At 49.0% G+C, this 20,433-nt stretch overlaps 1 protein-coding gene across 2 annotated transcripts in view; it reads right to left on the bottom strand.

The window, feature by feature from the left end:
- Window positions 1-5,359, bottom strand: part of ACLY (ATP citrate lyase) — a 35,453-nt gene extending 30,094 nt beyond the window's left edge. Inside the window, exons 1-5 of one of the 2 annotated variants that reach the window (XM_016215084.2) lie at window positions 5,175-5,359; window positions 3,679-3,801; window positions 1,415-1,477; window positions 762-952; window positions 241-320 (exon numbers count right to left, since the gene is read on the bottom strand). In XM_016215084.2, the coding sequence (XP_016070570.1) occupies window positions 241-320; window positions 762-952; window positions 1,415-1,477; window positions 3,679-3,801; window positions 5,175-5,333 (616 nt within the window). In that variant the 5' untranslated portion in view covers window positions 5,334-5,359. The remainder of the gene's footprint in view (window positions 1-240; window positions 321-761; window positions 953-1,414; window positions 1,478-3,678; window positions 3,802-5,174) is intronic. The other variant, XM_016215083.2, reaches the window with a different exon arrangement.
- Window positions 5,360-20,433: the final 15,074 nt, after the last annotated feature.

Here is a 20,433-nt window from a genome sequence, read left to right as displayed (position 1 = left end):
GATCAAAACCAGGACTTCCCCATCACAGAACAAATTAAGGCCAAAGAAACTGGAGTTGGTTAAAGAGGAATAATCATGGGCTTCAGAAACAGAAGCCTGCACTCAATGAGCTTGAAGATCCCTCTGAACATGCACACCTGCCTGCACTGCCCTCTGAATGTTAAGGCTAGGCTTACTGTTGGCACTGGGACCCTGCTATAACTGACCCATGCCCCATCCCACCCACACAGAGCCAGTTACCAAGGGGGTTGATCTCGAGGTAGGTGAAGTACAGATCCTCATAGAAATTGAAGAGGCCAGAGATAAAACTGGCCAGAATTCTAAAGGGAGAGGGAGAGAGAGACAATCCATCTATCAATGAGTGGGCTCAGCAGCAATGTCACTGCCACTGACAGCTCTACTTCCCACCACCCTGACACCTCACAGACACCCTTGCTTTCCTCTGCCAAGCCTGCTCCCTGGACATCACTCTTCAGCCACTATGCCGGAAAGAAGCTGTCAGGCAGGGAGCCAGAGGAGGCAGCACCAGACAAACAGGGGCAAGGTGAGGGAAGCTGATGGCATATTTCAGTCTGAGCCAGCCAGCTATCCTCCTTGGGACCAGGGGGCGGGGGGGAGCCAGGGCTGTGTGTGTGCCTACCACCTGCTCCTTACCACCCACCCAGATAAGGAAGACCACTGTTTTCTCTGCTCTGTGCCCAGAGCCTGTCAGCCTTCCCATTTCCCCCACTGCCATGTCCCTGCAGACCCTCTCACTCAACTCTTTCTTGTCTTCAGGGGCATGGACCAATAGGCGTTTCTTGATGTCCTCAGGTTTCAGCTTCTCGTCTACCCCGACAAGCAGTTTCTGGGCTTTAGCATCCACATCGCCCACGTCCACCCCGCCTTCGTGGTGGAACAGGACATAGTCCCCTTCTCGGGTAGCATAGATGCAGACGTAGAACTCCTCCGCCTTATAGGAAACAAGAGCACCACAGGGGTGGGAGCACTGAACTGAGGACTAGGAGCCCAACCCCTATAGTCTCATTTCTAAAATCCGCAGAGGACACTCACCAACAGAGACCTGTTTACCAACCCCAGTTGGCGACAGGAGAAGAGACTGCTGCCTGGCTTGCTGACAGTCCAGACTGAGCCAGTAGGACCTGATCTAGCGGAGGGGGTTCTGCCTTCATGTCTTTCTCATCTCAGGGCTGAAAGTCACCAGCCCTGATTCCTCCTGGCTGCAAACTAAGCCCTTTCCTTCATTGCTGGAATCCCTGCTCCATGAGCCCCTTAGGCCCTCAGTGCTGCTTCAGAGACTCTGGTACCTTTGACTTTTCTCCAGCAGCTTAATTTCCTCTCTCATCATTTTAGGGTCAACAAACACGAGGCTCCAGGAGAGAGAGGACCCAGTTTGGAGCCACATCACACATACCTGACTGTGCGGGACAAAGGGTTCAATCAGAAAGTTCTTGAGGAAGCCTCTGGCCTTGCCCACCTACAGAGACGAAGGGAGATAAAACTTAGATGGATAGCATGTCTTCTCCCCAGGGCAGAAGGAGGAAGCACTCTCTGCTCCTCCATCTCACCTTCCCATCAGAGGTGGAGCCCAAGCACTACCACCATAACACTCAGCAAAGAGATTTTTCCAGAAACCAGGGTAATCAGGCCACAGACTCCTAAGCTAGCGATAGTCAATGGGTGTGCTACAAAAACTTTTAAAGCATGCAATACGTGACTATTTAGTCAGGGGCAGTGACCTCTTTTCCCTTAGATTGTCAAATAAAAACACTGTCAACAGCCAACACAATAGCTGCCTGGTGGGAATGAATCAAAGTTACACCTTTTTGTTGTTGTTGTTGGATCGGCAAAAAAATATATTTTTTGGTGTTCCACGGATTTTTAGTAATTAGCTCGTGTCCCATGAGATGAAAAAGGTTGAAAAATCACTGCCCTAAGCTAAAGGAGTCCTCATGAGATCCCCTCTTCCATCCGCTTGCCCTTGTGCGAGCCACACTTCAACAGGCACATTCTTTTTCTGCCTCCTCTGGAGGGTGATAAATGAGCTGCAACACTGCCTCACCCCCAAAAGCACAGAGATGGGGAGTCACCCCACCACCACCACACAAATTAAAGAGCTCAGACAAATCAAGGCTATCTTGGAGCTCAGGCAGGGACAGCCAGCCTGAGAACAAGAGTCTAAGCATGGGGAAGAGTGGTGGGAGTAGAAGGGCAGGAGAAGAAGAGAGCGAGAGCTTGACTAGGAGAACTTTTCCACACAGACCTTCATGGCTGAGGACAACAGGCCTGCAGAGCTAATCAGTTTGAGTGGGTCCCTGGTGGCAGCCAAGGCAGACAGTCCTCATCCCAGAGTGCCCTGAAGCCCCCGCCCGCCTGTGTATCACTGCTGAGTCAGAGACCAGACAGTGATCCATCAGAGGTAATGAGCCGCTCCTGGGCTGAAGCTACTGCCAGCTCAGATATCCCGACTTGCCCTCCAACAGCCAGCTAAGGAGAAGGGAACATGAAGTCCTCCCTGGGGACACTGCTCAGCCCCCAACCCTGCTGTCCTCTCCCTGCAAGCACAAAGGTCAAGATCTTTCAGCCCCAGACTCATGTACAACTACAAGGATCCCTCTTTACCTATGAGGGCCAGAAACAGAATTAACACAAAGAGCTGATGTAAGAAAGCCCAATCAGAGAGGAAGATGACTCCATTGCCACCTTCTTCCTACTTCTGAGGAGCTGAGGAAGAGAACATTCATCGCCAGTCCAGCTACCCCAGATAGGACAAAGCCAGGTGTGGACGGCACATCTTTCCCAGTCTAAACGAAGCCTTAGCCCATCCCTCCCTTCAGTTCTCCAGTTCCCTTTGGGAGTGAGAAGAAAATGAAATGCAATTTTATTTCTGAGAATCTCTTAGCCTTCCCAAATCATATTTCACTTTAGCTCTCTCGTCTACAGAGTTGAGATTAACCACCATGCCAGGAGAAGCCAAGAACTGAAATTTACTTGTCAGTAATATTAACTGTCATATTCTAGATTCTTGGTCCAGTCATATCTCTGCTTAAATGATTCTGCATCTCTTTTCTTCAACTTTTTTTACCCACTCTCTCAGGGTTTCCATGCGATAACAAGCTACCATACCCTTTTTGGAAACTGAAAAGAAAAGAATTCCCAGAATGGGCCTCAGAGTCCCATCTCAGATTTGCCAATAAAAAACAGACTACTTGCCCGGCTGGCATAGCTCAGCGGTTGAGCATCAACCTAGCATCCAAGAGATCATGGTTCGATTCCCGGTCAGGGCACATGCCCGGGTTCCCGGTTCAATCCCCAGTAGGTGCGTGCGGGAGGCAGCCAATCAATAACTCTCATCATTGATGTTTCTCTCTCTCTCTCTCCCTTCCTCTCTCTGAAATCAATAGATATATTAAAAAAAAAACAAAAAACAGACCACTTCCATCTGGCTCTCAAATTATACTGGGGTCACTTTTGCAGCACATCTGGCCATTCCCTGATAGGGGGAACTGAGAATGAGCACCAAGACTGGCCCTGCTAAGTCAGCTCCACAGGACTCCCACCTTCCCCAGGCTGCAATCTGACCAGTGTGGGGGTCAGCCATATGGTTACTAGTCTAGAGTGAGCACGTTTGCTTCTGCTACTATAGCATGGTCACCCCGACCCTATACCCAGACTCACTGTGGCTTCCTGTCCAAGCCGTGGCTTCAGCCAGGACTTGACCCCATCCAAAGTGAGGTTGACCCCAACTAGGCCCAGCTTTCCACGCCGTTTGATCAGCTGGTCTGGCTTGACCACCAAGCTCTGGAATGAGAGGAGTTTATATTTAGACCAAAGAAAGAGAGGGTAGAGTAAGAGGTGACAGTTTGGGGACACAAAGCACAATCCACCCCACTCCCCAAACCAATCCCACCCCTCCTTTAGGATCAACTGCTTCCCTTACCTGTCCCAGCCTACATCTTTCTTTTGACAATCAGGAATCTAGAACTATCCCTGCCCAGAATGGGGCCTGGCACAGAGTAGGTGCTCATCAAATACCTGCTAAATAAATGATTCCCTCCCCTCCCCCTATGTGGTACCTTAGCTTCAATAAACCATAAGCTTTAGGTTTAACCTTAACTTCTATTTCCCCCATGCTCACAGTACGGACCAGCCAGTGTTCCAAAACGAAGAACAGAGATAGAGCCTTGGGGTGACAAAGGACCTCAGAAGTCATCTGGTCAACTCCATCCCTGTGCTTGAACCCTGTCTACAAGCCCAACAGGCAGCCCTCAGCCACTGTTCATACACCCCAGTGCCAGGAAATTCACTACCTCCAGAGGCAGCTCCCTTTGTGGTTGGGCTGCCTCCCAGTGGGGGGAAATGTGCATCCCTGAAATCCCGAACATTGGTCCTAGTGCTGCTCTCTGGGCCCCAACAAAGTCCAGGCTTCCCAACCCCTCCCAATAGTGGCCCTACAAGGATCTAAAGAAAAGCCTCTATGCCAGGCTGCCCCCCACCCGAGGCCATTAGCAGTCCTACACAAAATACAATGTCACACTTCCTATTGGCCCTGACATTCATGATATGCTCCACTTTTGTGTGTGTGGTGGTGGTGGGGGGGGGTGTGTGTGTGTGCACATACCTCCTTTTTACAGAGCATCTACCAAGTGACAGGCAGCACACTAAATTCTTTCCAGACCTTACTGCTAATCCTTTCCGCTCACAGGGTGAGTGTTATGCCCATGAAACTCAGAGGTAAAATGGTTTGCTCCAGGCCACATGGTTAATAAACAGAGGGCTGCCATTTAGACTCATTTGTCCAGTTCCAAGCCCATGCTCTGTACGCCATGCCAGGGTACCTCAACATGCGGGGAGCTGAACACAAAACCCTGCTCACGCCCTGGACAGTGTTGCTCAGTGGTAGAGCGTTGGCCCATGCACCAAAGGATCACGGGTTCGATCCCCCTCCCTCCCTTCCACTCTCCCTAAAAATTAATTGAAAAAATATCCTCGGGTAAGGATTAACAAAACAAAACAACCACTAAAAAAACCCCTGCTCAGCCCACTTCGTGCTGGCCACTGATGCAGGCAGTCTGCCATCACATGATCCATTTGGACATCTCTAACAAACTGACTGCTTTCTCTTCCGTGGACTCTGGGCCTGGATGAAAGGTCCAGGACGGGGGCAAACTCACTTGGCTGAGCAGCCAGGGGTGGTCCTGCAGCAGGCGGGCCCAGTCTGTATCAGGGGTGACCCGGGCGTACTTGAACCTGTTCTGGATGGCCGAGGTGGTGCAGATGTACTTGTAAAGGAGTTCTTTGCCCGTCTGCTCTGAAATCGCCTTGGCCGACATGGCTGCGGAGGGGCCTGCTCTACCTGCTGGGGTAAGAGGAACTGGTCAGAAAGGGCAGAAAATGGAAGTACTGTCTTTTCCAGCAGGGCTGACACAGGCAGATGGATGGGGAGACCAGGATTATCAGTGGTATGATCCAAACCCGAGTGCTGGTCCCTCCCAAGGTGGGCACACAGACACTGAAACACACCCTTTGGTTCTGTGACCTGTGGGGAGTGCAGCCAAATTGTGCAATGCTGGCCTGACTCCCCCTACAGGTTTTGTCTCCCTCACACCCAGATTCACCCATTTCATACACACACACACACACACACACACACCTCCAAGCTGAAGGCCAGGCCAGCAAGTTTACTTAGCCTTAGGCAAGATCAAGCCCCACGAGAAGCACAGAGCAAGAGTCATCTCAAAGCTCATTTCTTCCAGGGACTAGACTCTCACCCCTGAATTCAGACCAGACACAGGGAGGAGGAACTATGACCTTCAGTGCAACCCACCCAGCCCGCTGAGTCACCCAGCTGCTAATTTAGAGCAAAACAGGGGCCTCCCTGGGGACCACCCTGTACTGGTCATTTTTAACTGAGCCAGGGCGGGGGGAGGAGGCAGGAACCATCCTTAGTCAGATGTATATAGAAATTCACCTCATGTGAGCCCTGTGAGGTGCACTGAGATTCATAACCCTGTTTCTCAGATGAGAAATAGAAGCTCAGATTTAAGATAATTTGCCCAAGAAGCCTAACTAGCAGGGGGCCCAAGACTTGAACCTAAACCCTCTTACTCCTGGTCCCCAGAAAACCTACACCTCAGCTCAAGAGAAAAGACCATTTCTAAAAGGAACAGGCCATGTCCCCCCTTCACCTCAAAAAAGGGTCTGTGTAAAAATTTCATTCCCCTCCCCACCACTGTCCTGACACACCCATTCTCTCCCATGGGTAGTGACAAGAACAAGCTGAGGAGAGGGACAGGGGGAAGGAAAGGAACCCAAGTCATCATGCTAAGAGCTTGCCAGATCAGGAAAAGTCACTCCTGTCTCTCCCACAAAGATTCAGAACTGAAGTTGTTGTATTTTCTAGAGGAGAAAAGCCAAGTGCAAATAAAGGAAGGCAGAGTTAGGGAGCTGGCTGGTTTATACACACAGGAAGGTTGGTCTCCATTCCCAGCTCAGAAAGGCCAATGTTCCAGGGGCCACTCTGCACCTCCCTCCCAAATGGCCAGGCTGGAGCTTCAAGTTCTAATCCTGGCTTGGCTGGTTCCCTCATCCTCCCAGCTGGTCTAGAGCTGGACACAATAGGAGCATTCAGTCTGGAGTCTGGCCCAAAGTGGGATAGTAGGGAAGGGGCTCAAAGCATTCCCTTTTCTGGCCTCCCCCTGAAATGACTTCCAGCTCCATCTCAACATGAGTATCAGAAGGACAGGAGATGCCTCAGCCAGCCCCACTGCCCCACAGTCCTCCACCCCCACCCACTCCAGCTCCATTTCCCAACCTTCTTGACTCAGACCAGAAAAACTGGTCCTGAAATCAGATGGGTACACCTACCTGCCCCCACTTTCCTCCCAAACAGAGTACAGCCAAGGGCAGATCAAACAGCGAAAGGAGGTGGGCAGCAGTTCAGACACATCAGGCACAAGTGATCACAAAAATCCAGGAGGAAGGAAACCCCTCAGCTAAGGCCTCTCCAACAGAGAGAAGTCTGACAGACACTCCGGGAACAGTCCCCCAAACTTGGCACCTGCCAAAACAGACCGAGACCCAACTTTAGAAAGGACAAGGTGAGAAAAGGGACCTTTGTAGCTGAAAAAAAATCACAATTTTCTTGAACACCAGATCAAATCTCAGATCCAAGAGCTCATCTCTATAAGGTCCTCAAAAGAGGTTGGGAGAGAAGATACAAAAGGGGGGTGATACATGACAGGATTTGCCAGCTTACCAAAACAAATCTGCCACCAGAGCACTCTGGCTTGGATGGGGCAAGCCCTCTCAAGGCAAAGACAGAGAATTTATAAGACAGAATAAAAGCAGGAAAAGAATCGCCTCTGCATATTCACCGACACAGGGTAAGAGGGTCACAAACCCAGGGAGTGGACTGGGTGGAGATGAATCCCAAGTTTAATCATTCAGCAGGGTCTTGAACTATCTCTAGGGCAGGGGCTCTTAACCTATTTGGGGTCTCAGACTCGTTTGAGCACCCAAAGAAAAGCCCAGAAAAATGTGCACATACCTCATTATGCATATCATTTTCAGGTGCTGACCTGTGACTGTCATTTGATAGCCCCAGACCATCAGTTAAGAACATCTGCTCTATTGACGAGATTTAAAGTGTATACCAATCTGGGTTTGAGGAGCATCCCCACAAAGTCTTAGGATGAATGTGCTGTGAAACGTGATAAGATGGTTTCAGGGCAGAGCTAAGACCTCAGGGGTCTACTTTGGGGCCCAAGAAACTGTTACCTAGTAACAGGTAAATGTGTAAGCCAAATTATGCCAAGGAACCTAAAATACATACACACATTCACTCCAAGGGAGGGGCCTTATGAGCTGAATGGGGTCTTTTCTGCACACGGTATGTGACCCAGGATTGAGTTCATCTACAGCAGCCACCAAAGGCAGAAGCAGCCCAGAGGGAAGGCTGAATGAAAGGAGCCTGTTCCCCAGGAATGTACTGCTGGGACAGAGCCAGTGGAGCAGAACCACTAGGGATGCTACTTAGGGTCTCTCTCCGGGAAAGACAAAAAGCATTCATTTTAAGGTTAGTAGCCACGAGACTGGGGTTTTTTGAGGGAACAGACAATTCCTGGAGTAAAGGAGAGGGCACTTCCGTGAGTGCCCTCCTACATAGTGTCAGAATGAGGGTGGAGACACCAGCTGCCAGGTGTCTAAGGGATCTTCCTATCAAAGTCTAGGTTAAGTAGCTCTGTAAGAAGTGAAAATTACTCCTCTGGGCAGCTAGGATCTACCAGCTAGATGTCCCTCAGCCAACATTTCAGAAATCCAAGGAACTGAGCTGGCTGAAACAGAGCAAAGTTACTGTGCTATGCACTGCTCCACATCATCCTACCCAAAACCTTCTTCCCAGTCAGACTGCGGGGACCAACTAATGGCATAACTCCTTGAAACTGCAGAGTATCTACCAAGGTTGGAGGGCAGCAAGCCCGGGGACTGGCCCTCTGTCAGGCCGGACTGGAGGGCGGCGGCGGCGGCATCCTCCGGCCCCTTGAGGACCTTGCTTCAGCCAAGCTCGGCGTCAGCGCAGGAGTGGGGAGGGAGACGGGCAACCCAGCCATCTGTCGCTTAGACGCTTGGCCCGACGGCACCTCCACAGTAAGGAGGGTCCTTCCCGTATCGCCACTCTAGGGCCAGGTCTTCGGGGCGAGGCCAGGCCTCGGGAAGCCTGGGCAGCCCGACCCCGTGAGGCCCGCCCCGGCGGCAAGCCCTTCTCGCTCCCTCAACTTAGGCGCGGGGCTCAGTGGACTCTACAGAACTAAGAGGAAGGGCCTGAGCCCGGGTCAGAGTGGGGCGAGTGGCCACCGTTTTCTCTACTTCCCGTCCCCGGCATCCGGTGGGGGGACCGGATGGGGGCAAGAGGTGGCCCGATAAAGCCCGAGGAGGCTCCATAACTGGCTCCGGGAGGGGGAGAGGGGTGCCTGCATGGAGTAAATACGATTCCGCAGAGGCAAGAGAAGCTGGGACGGCAGCAAGCCTGTGCAAATTCCCAGGGCACTGGAAGTTGGGAGAGTTTGGGGGTTAGTCACACGTGGCCGCTGGCTGGGGTCCCAAACGAAATCTAACCTAAAGGCTAACCCCCCAAAACTTCCAAGCAGGTGCAGCGAGGGCGCGTAACACCAAGGCGACCTCTGTGGAGGCGGTTCAGGGTTGAAGGAGGCAGGCAGGAAGTACCTGGGCCAGGTGGGAGTCCTCCGGCTAAAGCAGCCGCCAGCCACTCACCTCTCTGCGAACGTCCGTGCGGGGTAGCGGCGCTCCTACCACAGGCTGGGACCCAACGCCCACTACCCGGAGCGCGCCAGCCTTCCGCTGCGCCGGGGATCCGGCTTTTGTCCGGGCCTCGAAGGGCTTCTCCCCGCCCCCATCGGCATACGTCGCGAGCCGCCCGGCGATTGGTCACATGCGTTCCCTAGCCTGAGCGCCAGGGCGCCTCCCAATTCGCTGTCCGGCATAGCCCCGCCCCAGTGGGCGGGTCCCAGGGGCTGCTGGGACTTGTAGTCCCGCCAGCGTATCGTCCCAGACCGCCCGCTGGCGCCGCCTCTCCAGAGCTTGATGGGCGGGGGAGGGATCGGGGGCCGGGCCTCTGGTGGGGAGATGGGCCGAGCTACGCCGGGAGGAAAATGTACCGGACAGGGGGCCGTGGCCTGATCGCTTAGGGGCTGGGCCGACCGCCACTCCGATTGGGGTGTGCAGCGGGAGGGGGGGGACTGGGGCTGGCTTTGCTGGCTGAACAGGCCGTAGAGCTGCTTTGGGGACCTGGAGTCTCCTTCCTGTCTCCCCATGGGAAAAACTGACGTTGGCATCCCAGCTGCCTGAAATGGGCCACACCGAACCCAGTTGCTTAACAGCGCTTTTTAAGCAGCAGTGGCAGGCTGCTCTCCCATATGCAGTGGACCCTCTCGGTTGAGCTGGTGGGGAAGGCCGAGTGCCTAATTTAACATACCACCAGACTTCTCAGTGTAGGACTGGGCAGAGGACAGGGTGAGCAAGTGGGGCTAGAAGGGTGCCAGTCACACTGCCTTACGACCCACTCACCTCAGCGAGGATTCACAGAAGTTTCTAGCACAGGGCTGGGACCATCTGTCACTCTCCTGCTCCTCCCCCCACACACACCCCATCCCACGCATAGACACTGGAATGAACTGCTGCCTCCCTGTTCACTACTTGTGAGACAGACTACATTTTCTAAACCAAAATCTGGGACACCCGATCTGATAGGTACTCGTGAAATTGTGTGGCAGAATACTTGAAATCAGACAGTCTTGCTCTAGCCGGTTTGGCTCTGGTTAGAGTCTCGGTCCTTGGACTAAACGGTCTGGGTTCGATTCTGGTCTGGGTTCGGTTGCAGGCTCATTCCCCGCCCTGGTCTGGGGGCATGCAGGAGGCAACCAGTAGATGTATCTCTCTCACATCAATGTTTCTCTCTCTCTCTCTCTCTCTCTCTCTCTCTCTCTCTCTCTCGCTTCCATTCTCTCTGAAAAGCAATGGAAAAAAATATCCTCAGGGAAAGAAGGAAGGAGGGAGGGAGGGAGGGAGGGAGGGAGGGAGGGAGGGAGGGAGGGAGGGAGGGAGGGAGGAAGGAAGGAAGGAAGGAAGGAAGGAAGGAAGGAAGGAAGGAAGGAAGGAAGGAAGGAATCAGTCTTAGAAACCAGGACATAATATTTACTGCTCCAACATTCTGGAGTTTCACTACCTCTACCCCAGTCCTGTAGGTCTTTCCAGCTGCTCCCTGACCCTAACAAGCTGTCTAGCTTCAGGGTGGAGAATCACCAGCTGAGCAGCTAATTAGGGTTAAGGGCTCAAGCCAGTGTACAGAGTCAGCATCCCTGTGCTCCTGCCAAGCACCTGGGTGAGACTGACACTGTAAAAATGTTGTAACGTTCTTATGGACAAAACCTTTTTGCTAAGCCCTCTTCTCCCCAATCCAGTTGTAGCCAGGAGTGGGGCTGCTAAACTTGCTGCCCATGCCTGATGAAGTCACTTTCTGGTCCCTTCCTTCACAGGGATCCTTTTGAAATAACTCCTCACCTGCTCTCTTTCTTGGGCCTACATTCTCTCACCCCTACATGGATTGAGCTCCACCACTACCAAGAATCTTCCAAAATAGCACAAATCTCAGAGAAGGATCACCTCTCTGTAGGTAAAGAAAACATCTATGAAGGGGTTCAATTTCTGGCCTTGAGGGACAGCAACTCAGGGTCCTGGTGAGCTAGTGGGAAGATTGCAGTCAGGAGGAATCACCTGTGCAGGAGTTATCCCTCTGGTTAGAAAGATAAACTGGTCCAGAAACAGGCATTCAGGTGGAACATAAACTATAATAAACTTTTTGTACATCAACTTGGCAACACAGAGAAATTTAAAAGGCACATGCCCTTTGCCTCAACTATTTCATTTCTAAGAACTTATCCTTCAGATATACTTGCATTTGTCCACGAAAATAGGGATCTTTGTTTTCTTCACTGCTATGTCTCCAGCACTTTAAATAGGGCCTGGTACCTAGTAAATGCTCAATAAATGTTTGCTGCGTGATTAAGTCCCCCCTCTAGATGTTGCTGGGACAAGTATGACTAGTCCTGGACAGGGGTAAAAAGAAAGTAACTGTCTGAAAGTAAGGCAGAAGAGGTGTTGGCCAGAGGGTCCATGAGTCCATCACTGAAGTTTTTCAGTTTTCTCACTGGTCCCATTCCAGGCCTCTCCTCCCAACCCCTAACCCCTGACCTCCCCAGAATAGACTCTCTCATTACCCCACCATGTCCCCACAGAGACTCCTGTGCCCCAAATTAATCAATATAACTCCATCTTCTCATCTTTCTGTTCTCTGACTTAAAAGCACTAAACTCCTCCATGGCTGGTGTTCTCAGTGGTTAGAGCACCAGCCCTCTCACTGAAAAGTCTCATGTTCGATTCCTGGTCCAGGGCACCTACCTGGGTTGCAGATTCAATCCCGGGCCTCAGTCCAGGAGCATGTGGGGGGAGGCAACCAATTGATGTGTCTCTCACATGCATGCTTCTTTCTCTCTCTCCCCCTCTCCCTACCTTCCTTCCACTTTCTCTAAAAGTCAATGGAAAAATATCCTTGAGTGAAGATTAACAAAAAAATAAATAAATAAAAGTTCTAAACTCTTTTGCTTTTCCCACTTGAATCTTCTAAAATGGGCTGGAGGAGAAACAAGATGGTTGCGTAGGTAACAGCTGCACCCGCCACCTCCTGCAACCACAACAAAATTACAACTAAAATACAGAATCACCATCGCTCAGAGCCTCCTGAAAACTGGCTGAACAGAAGCCCTACAACCAGGGAACTGAAGCAGCACCGAGACCGGCAGGAGGGGCGCAGACGAGGGCGCATCGGGGCTGAATTGGAGACGTGGCCTCGGGCCCACACCTGGTGCCTCGGTTTTAAACCAGGGAGGGAATCTCGGCTGTGGAGGTTTCCTGGAGGAGCAAGGGGTCCCAGCCACACAGCAGGCCCCCAGCCCAGGGCTCCAGGGCCGGGAAAAGACGTCCCCACAACTCCGGGCTGTGAAATCAGCAGAGGCTGCGGGAGTCCCAGGCTTTTCTCTTAAAGGGCCCGTGCATGGACTCACTCAGACGCGCTGAGGCCCAGTGCCTGGCAGCAGCTGGAAAGGAACCTGGGACACTTGGGGAGGAACTAACCTGCCTGAAATTAGGGTGAGAGGTGAAGGGGTGGCTTCCTCCCAGGCAGAAGAGCTGGCAGAGGCCATTGCTCCTTTGGCGAGTCCTCCCCACACACAGCCAGCAGGCAGGAGCCATATTTGAATCACCAGCACCTGGCTCACACCTTTGGCCCCGCCCCAAGATTCCCGGAGGCCCCACCCCTCCCTACCTGCAGGCTCATCCAGGCCATTTCCAGGGGCTTTTCTATGCAAGTACCTTCTCGAGCCTCATGCTTAGGACTTTCCCAAAATCTCTCAAACAAGCAGCAGCGGGCCCCATACAGCTTGATAAGTGGCCCCAGGCCTGGCACTAGTGGCAGCCTGCATTGGCTCATAGCTTGGCCTCTCCTGGGCACCTCCAAGCCCAGCACAAGTAGCAGCCAACTACGGTTTGCTGTGTAGTTCATGCTGGGTGCCCTGGGCAAGGCACTGGCACAGGCTGACTTTGCACCTCCCCGGAGGCCCCAGAGACAGTGCACCTGGTGGTCAGACTCCACCACACTGGATTACCACCCTACCACATCCACGAGTGACACTCAAGGGGCATACTTGGTAAACACCAAAGCCCCAGTGAAGTAAGTCCTGCTCCATAGGGTTGTCTCCAGCACAGCAGCTCTTTGGCTGTAGTTGCAGCTGGTCCACACAGCTGATTGGCCTGGGGGTCAATTCCTCTCAGTGACGCCAACAGCAACCAAGGCTCAACTACAACAGGACAGTGCATACAACCCACACAGGGGAGCACTTAGAAGGACCAGCTCAGGTGACTGGGGAGGCTGAGTCACTGGACTCTACAGGACACCTACTACACAAAGCCACTCTACAAATTCCAGGAGACATAGCAGCTCTACCTAATACATAAAAACAAACACCTGGAAGCAGCCAAAATGTGGAGGCAAAGAAACATGTCACAAAGGAAAGAACAGAAGAAATCTCTAGAAGAGGAACTAAATAAAATAGATCCAAGCAAGCTAACAGATACAGAGTTCAGAATTTTGTTTATAAGGATGTTTAAGCAGACTATTAGGGAAATAACTGAGAAAATCGATAACATAATAAAGTAGCAATTTGAAATGAAAGCTACAGGAACTGAAATGAAGACTAATTTACATGGAATCAACAGTAGAGTAGAGGATGCTGAGAATCAAATCAGCGATTTGGAACTTGAGGAAACAAAAAACAGCCAACCAGAAGAGAAAAAGAAAAAAGAATCCAGAAATATGAAAATAGTATAAGAAGCCTCTGGGACAACTTCAAGAGGCCCAACATTCGTATTATTGGGGTGCCAGAATGGGAAGAAAGAGACCAAGAAATTGAAAACCTATTTGAAAAAATAATTACAGAAAGCTTCCCCTACCTGGGGAAAGAAATAGACTTACAAGTCCAGGAACCGCAGAGGGTCCCAAACAAGAGGAACCCAAAGAGGCCCACAGCAAGACACACCATAATTAAAATGCCAAAGGTTAAAGACAAAGAGAGAATCTTAAAAGCAGCAAGAGAAAAGCAGTTAGTTACCTACAAGGGAGCACCCATACGACTGTCAGCTGATTTCTCAACAGAAACTCTGCAGGCCAGAAGGGATTGGCAAGAAATATTCAAAGTGATGAAAAACATGAAACTACAACCAAGATTACTCTACCCAGCAAAGCTATCATTTAGAACTGAAGGTCTGATAAAGAGCTTCACAGATAAGAAAAAGCTAAAGGAGTTCATCACCACCAAACCAGCATTACAGGAAAAGTTGAAGACTCTTTTTTAAGAAGAAGCTAATGAACAAAAGAATCTGACAAACTAAATAGATCCAGAGACATTGACACATGCAACAGACGATCATATTTCAGAGGAAAGAGGGAAGGGGGGTGGAAGGTGGGAAAAGATTAACCAAAGAAGTTATATGCATATATGCATAACCCACAGACACAGTTAATAACTGGGTGAAGGCCTGGGGAGGGGGTGGGAGCGAAGTGGAGGGGGTCCATTTGGGAGGGAAAATGGGACACCTGTAATACTCTCAACAATAAAGATAAATTTAAAAAAATTAAAATAAAATAAATAAATAAAATGGGCTGGAGGACAGTTTCATGTTACTTGACACAGAAGGATACAGGTACAATCTCTGTGCCCAGGCTTTGGACATTCTATCTCGCTTCCAGAAGCCTTAGACTACCTAATGACTCCCTCCTAGACTTTAACCCATTTTAGCTAATATTCATTGAGCACCCACTATGTAAAAGGCATGCGTGCTAGCACATACTCCTCACAACAATGTCATGTTGCCACCAGGTTCTTTGCCCGGTTCTGTGAAAGTCCCCTTTCTTTCAGGGAGCCTTCCTCTAGGAAGGCCATTTACCACTTCCCGTTGTGAGACAGAACTTGCACAGCTCCTCTCACAATAGGATCACTTACCCTTGACTTTTACTTGACATGCTTAACTTTATCTCTGAATGAGTTTATTATTTTCGCTTCTTCTCTCTCTTAACCAAGTTCTATGTTTGGGAAGTCTCTCAAGGTCAGGAAGAAGCAGAGGTCATGGTGTACAGAAAAGCACTGCCAGCCTCCACCCGGACCAAGAGTTTAGGACTGTGCCTCACCTAGGATGTTTGGAGGCCTCATCCCAAGCATGGGTTGCGTTCACCTCTCTCCCTTATAATTTAGGCACTGCCTCAAAAATGCAGAGCCCCAAGTGCTACTTATTCAGGGCTCCTTGATCATAGATTTATAGAATGTCAGACCCAAAAGAAACTGCAGAAATCCCCTAGTCCAATTCTCTTATTTTACAAAAAAGTGTAGGAGAAACTGAGGCCCAAAAAGGTAACCTTAATGTAGCTGGGAGGGCAAATTGATACAACCTATGGTCTATTTCACAGTAAAAGAAGATATAAAGAGGTAACATAAGAAGCCCAGTTAGTAAATGCCTGAGATCCAATTATAGTGCTTTTTACCCTACCAATCCAACTGAAAGCATGGGTTCCAGCCCAGCTCACCTATATGTTGGTACTGTGGATTAGGGCAAACTGTATCACCTCTCCCAGCCTTAGTGTTTCGTCTGTGAGACCAGTAAAACACTGCCTGGCTCCCTTCCTCACTGGGGTGCAGTAAGATCACAAAGTGCTTTGTAAACTGCCAAAGAGCACTCGTTATTATTGCTATTTTATTGTTTTTTAATAAACAGCTTTATTGGTGTACAATTGATGTACAATAAACTGTACATATATTTTTAAAATTTTTTAATCCTCACCCAAGGATTATTTTTCCCCATTGCTTTTCAGAGAAAGTGGAAAGGGGGGAAAGAGAAACATCAATGTGAGAGAGACACAGTGATTGGCTGTCCCCTGCACACACCCTGAATGGGCTGGGGATCAAGCCTGCAACTGAGGTACTTGCCCTCTGGACCCTTCAGTCCGTGGGCTGAGACTCTAACCACTGAGCCAAACCAGCTAGGGCTAAAACTTTTTTTTAAAATATGTTTTTATTGATTTCAGAGAAAGAAAGGGAGAGGGAGAGAGAGACAGAAACATTAATGATGAGAGAGAGTCATTGATCAGCTGCCTCCTGCATGCCCCCCACTGGGGATCGAGCCTGCAACCTGGGCATGTGCCCTGACCAGGAACCAAACCTCGATCTCCTGGATCATAGGTTGATGCTCAACCACTGAGCCACTCTGGCTGGGCATTTTAATTTTTTTATTTTTACTGATTTTAGAGAAAGAGAGAGAGGAAGCGAGCAAGAGAGAAACATCAACTCATTGTTCCACTTATTTATGCATTCATTGGCTGATTCTTGTATGTGCCCTGACTGGGGATTGAACCTGCAACCTTTAAGTATTGGGATGAATCGCTAACCAACTGAGCTACCCAGCCAGGGCTAAACTGTACATATTTAAAGTGTACAATTTGATGAGTTTAATGATTATGAAAACTTTACCACAGTTAAGAGAATGCACATATCCTTCATCCCCAAAAGTCTCCCTGGACTCCTTTGCAATTTATCCTGCCCTGCCCAACTGCCATGTTCTCAGGAGGCACCTTTTTGCTTTGGGGCAATAAATTTTAAGTTTCCATTTTCTAGAATTTTATATAAATGAAATAATAGAATGCAGCAGAATGAACCTAGGGTAATATTTGTATGTCTGTTCTGGTGTTTAGCGATTGGGTCGTGAATTGTGCAAAGTGTCTGTGACCAGCAAAGGTATGAATGGCGTAGCCGCCCTCCAGGCCACAGCCCCATGGCTGTGCACCATGCTGCCTGGGCACTCTCGGTGTCCTCAGCAGCCCTGAGGAGGGGCAGGTTACTACTGAGCATGATGAGTCAGGGGCAGCCGGGGGCAGCCTGACTTCTCTGTACTGAAACTGCTTTTATAGACAATAAATCGTGTTTACTGACTTAAAATTTTTTCAAAAAATGAAATAATATAGTCTTTTTGTCTGAACGATTTCACCGAGCATAATTATTTTGAGGTTTACCCATTTTATGCATGTACCAATAGTTCTTTCCTTTTTATCACTGAGTAGTATTCAATTATATGGATAAACTATGATTTGTTCATCCATTCACCTGTTAACGGATATGTTTCCAGTTTGGGGCTACGACAAATAAAGCAGCTATGAATGTTCCTGGACAGCTTTGTCTCTTGGATAAATTCCTAGGACTAGAGTGGCTGGGTCATACGGTAAAGGTGTGTTTAACTTTTTAAGAAGCTGCCAAACTGTTTCTCAATGTGGCTATACTACTGCACATTCCTGCCTGCAGTGTATGAGACTGCTCATATGAGAATGTGCTATTGTACCCTCCCAACCGTGGCTGCTCACCATCCTAACACCTGGTTAAGAGCAGGCTTTTTTTTTTTTTTTAAATATATTTTATCAGAGACACGAAGGGAGAGAAAGATAGAAACATCAATAATGAGAATCACTGATTGGCTGCCTCCTGCACACCCCCTACTGGGGACTGAGCCATGTGCCCTGACCAGGAATGGAACCTCAGTCTCCTGGTTCAAGGGCCGATGCTCAACCCACTGAACCACACCGGCAGGGCAGGGGCAGGGCAGGCTTTTTTATTTTAACCACAGCAGTGGGTGTGCAGTGGTGTCTCACCGTGATTTTTAATTTGCATATTCCTAATGACTAATGATGTTGAGTGTCTTTTCATGTGCCAATTGGCCATATGTATATCTTCTTTGATGAAGTAACTGTCCAAATCATTTGGTCACTTTTTATTTGAGTTATCTGCCTTTTTATAGAGTTATAAGAGCTCTTTGTGTATTGTATCTGACAAATTCTTTGTCAGATATATGTTTTGCAATTATTTGACCCCCGTCTGTAGCTTGCCTTTTAATTTTATTAACAGTGTCTTTTGAGGAGCAATGGGTTTTAATTTTGATTATGTCAAATTTATTTTTTATTTTTCATGCTCTATTATTCTCACCTATTTTTTTCTGGTTTTATAATTTTACCTCTTACATTTAAGTCTTTTGAGTTAATTTCTAATATGGTGTGAGGTAAGGGTCAAGGTTTTTTTTGTTTATTTTGTTTTGGAATATGGCTATCCAATTGTTCCAGCACCATTTGTTGAAAAGATTATCCTTTCCCCATTGAATTTCCTGGGCAACTTTGTTGAACATTAATTGATCAAAGCCGTGTGAATCTATTTCTGGACTATTCTGTTCCATTGATCTATATATCAATCTTTATGCTAATACCATTACTGTAGCTTTAAAATAAGTCTTGAAAGCAGAAAGTGTAAGCTCTCCTGGTCCTTTTTCAAAATTGTTTTAGCTCTTCTAGGTCCTTTGCATTTCCACATACATTTTAGAATCAGCTTGTCAATTACTAAAAAACAAATGTCTGCTGGGATTTTTATTAGGATTCTGCTGAATCTATAGATATCCTCTTTGCAGGAGTTTTTCCCCCCAATTAACTGCTGATTACTTCAGCAGTGTGTTTAATTCATCTATTCCCCAATCTTAACCTAGAACAGGACGATTTTCACTCCAGTGCATGGAGTTGCTGCTTCTTACACACCTTGTGAACTTAAGTTTGGCCTTTTCTCACTTCCTTCTCTACTTAGGTGTCCTCGGCACCACCCTACTCACCCTCAGCTCAGTTATGCTGGCATTTTTATCTTAGTCCCCTATGAAGCTGTCTCTGACCCATACCAAACCCTAACTGAATCACTCATTCATCTGGGTTTCACACCACTCTGTCTTCATCTCCCTCACAGGCACACAGAACTTTCAATAACTTAATAAAACTTTGGGTAGTCATTACTGTTTATGCACCTCTCTCCCTGATTAGACAAAACTCTTCCAGGGAAGGAACCATGTTATATTCTATTATCTTGGTATTAAAGGCATTCTTCTTTTAATTAAACCTTTTATTTTGAGATAATTGTAAATTCATATGCAGTTGTAAGAAATAATACAAAGAGATCCCATGTACCCTTTACCCAGTTTCCCCCAATGGTAACACCTTGAAAAACTTTGGTACAATAACACAACCAGAAAAATGACATTGACACAATCCACTGAGCTTATTCAGATTTCCCAAGTTTTACATGTACTCATTGTGTGTATATATGTGTGTAGTTGAGGATATCGCTTTACTATCTAAACTTTAACAATGATTTATTTAGCTCCTATTATGCGCCAGGCAGTTGAATTCTGGAATATAAGGTTAACACAAGATCCCTGCCTTTGTACAGTCTGGTGGTTAGCACCTCAGAACTGGAGTTTGAGAGCCTGGGGTTGAATCCTTCCTCTTGCACTTGCTAGTTCAGTGATCTTGGACTTGTTACTCAACTTCTTTATCAGTTTCCTTATCTCAAATAAAAACAGTACCTCCCCCTTAGGCTAGCATTGTGCTTAGCAGTATGCCTGGTGCCCTAAAACAACGCTTAATCCCCTTAGGGTGGGATGCAGCCATTAATACTAAGGCTATGTCTGATAATGTTAGTTATCGACTGACCACCTTCCATAAACAACCGTATGCCAGAAATTAAACTTCTGCAAGCAGCCTTAGCATAGATAGGTCACAATCTCATTGAAGTTGAGAGTTGACCTTTTAAAAGTAATGTCGTAAAGGCAAGGGTGTTTGTTGGAACCTAGTCCATTTGGGGGGCAGGGAGGAGTGGAGGGCCAGGGAAGAATGTCAGGAGAGGCCCTGATCCAGGCCTGCCACTAGCAGGGATTCAACAAGTGTGTTAAATTGAAGGCTGAACCCAATGTTATTTTCCACGTTGTCTCATGCAGACCCTCACATCTGGAAGATTTGATTACCTTCCCTTTGGGAAAATTAAAGGCGCAGAGCCCTTACCTGCCCGCCGCAGGCTACGCACTTAGGGAAGGAAGGCTGCCCGAGGACTACGCCGACTCCAAGCCCAGCGCTCTCTCCCCGACGGCGCCACGGCGGCGCGCGCACCTCAGCCGCGTGGGCCTTGTCCCTATTTAGAATTCTGCCCGCAATCCTCTGCCTCTTTTTCTGGCTGTAAATTCTGGACACGATTCAACTACGGAGAGAACGGATGGAGCGTGCGGCGGCGAACCCTGGAGCGGGGCGGCCTGACACGCAGCGGACACGCGGTCGTCACACGCCCCCCGAGTGCGCAGCTGCAGGGGCGCAGGCGCAGGCGCACGCGGGCTGCCGCAGTCCCCGGGACCTAGGGCCCCAGGAGCGGGGGGGGGGGGGGGGGGGACCGGAAGTGGCTTTGTGTA

Source organism: Miniopterus natalensis, chromosome 17, assembly GCF_054644295.1.
Source record: "Miniopterus natalensis isolate mMinNat1 chromosome 17, mMinNat1.hap1, whole genome shotgun sequence".
Lineage (NCBI taxonomy): Eukaryota > Metazoa > Chordata > Mammalia > Chiroptera > Miniopteridae > Miniopterus > Miniopterus natalensis.
Note: the sequence above shows the minus strand (reverse complement) of the source record. Positions and strands in the feature narration are given on the sequence as shown.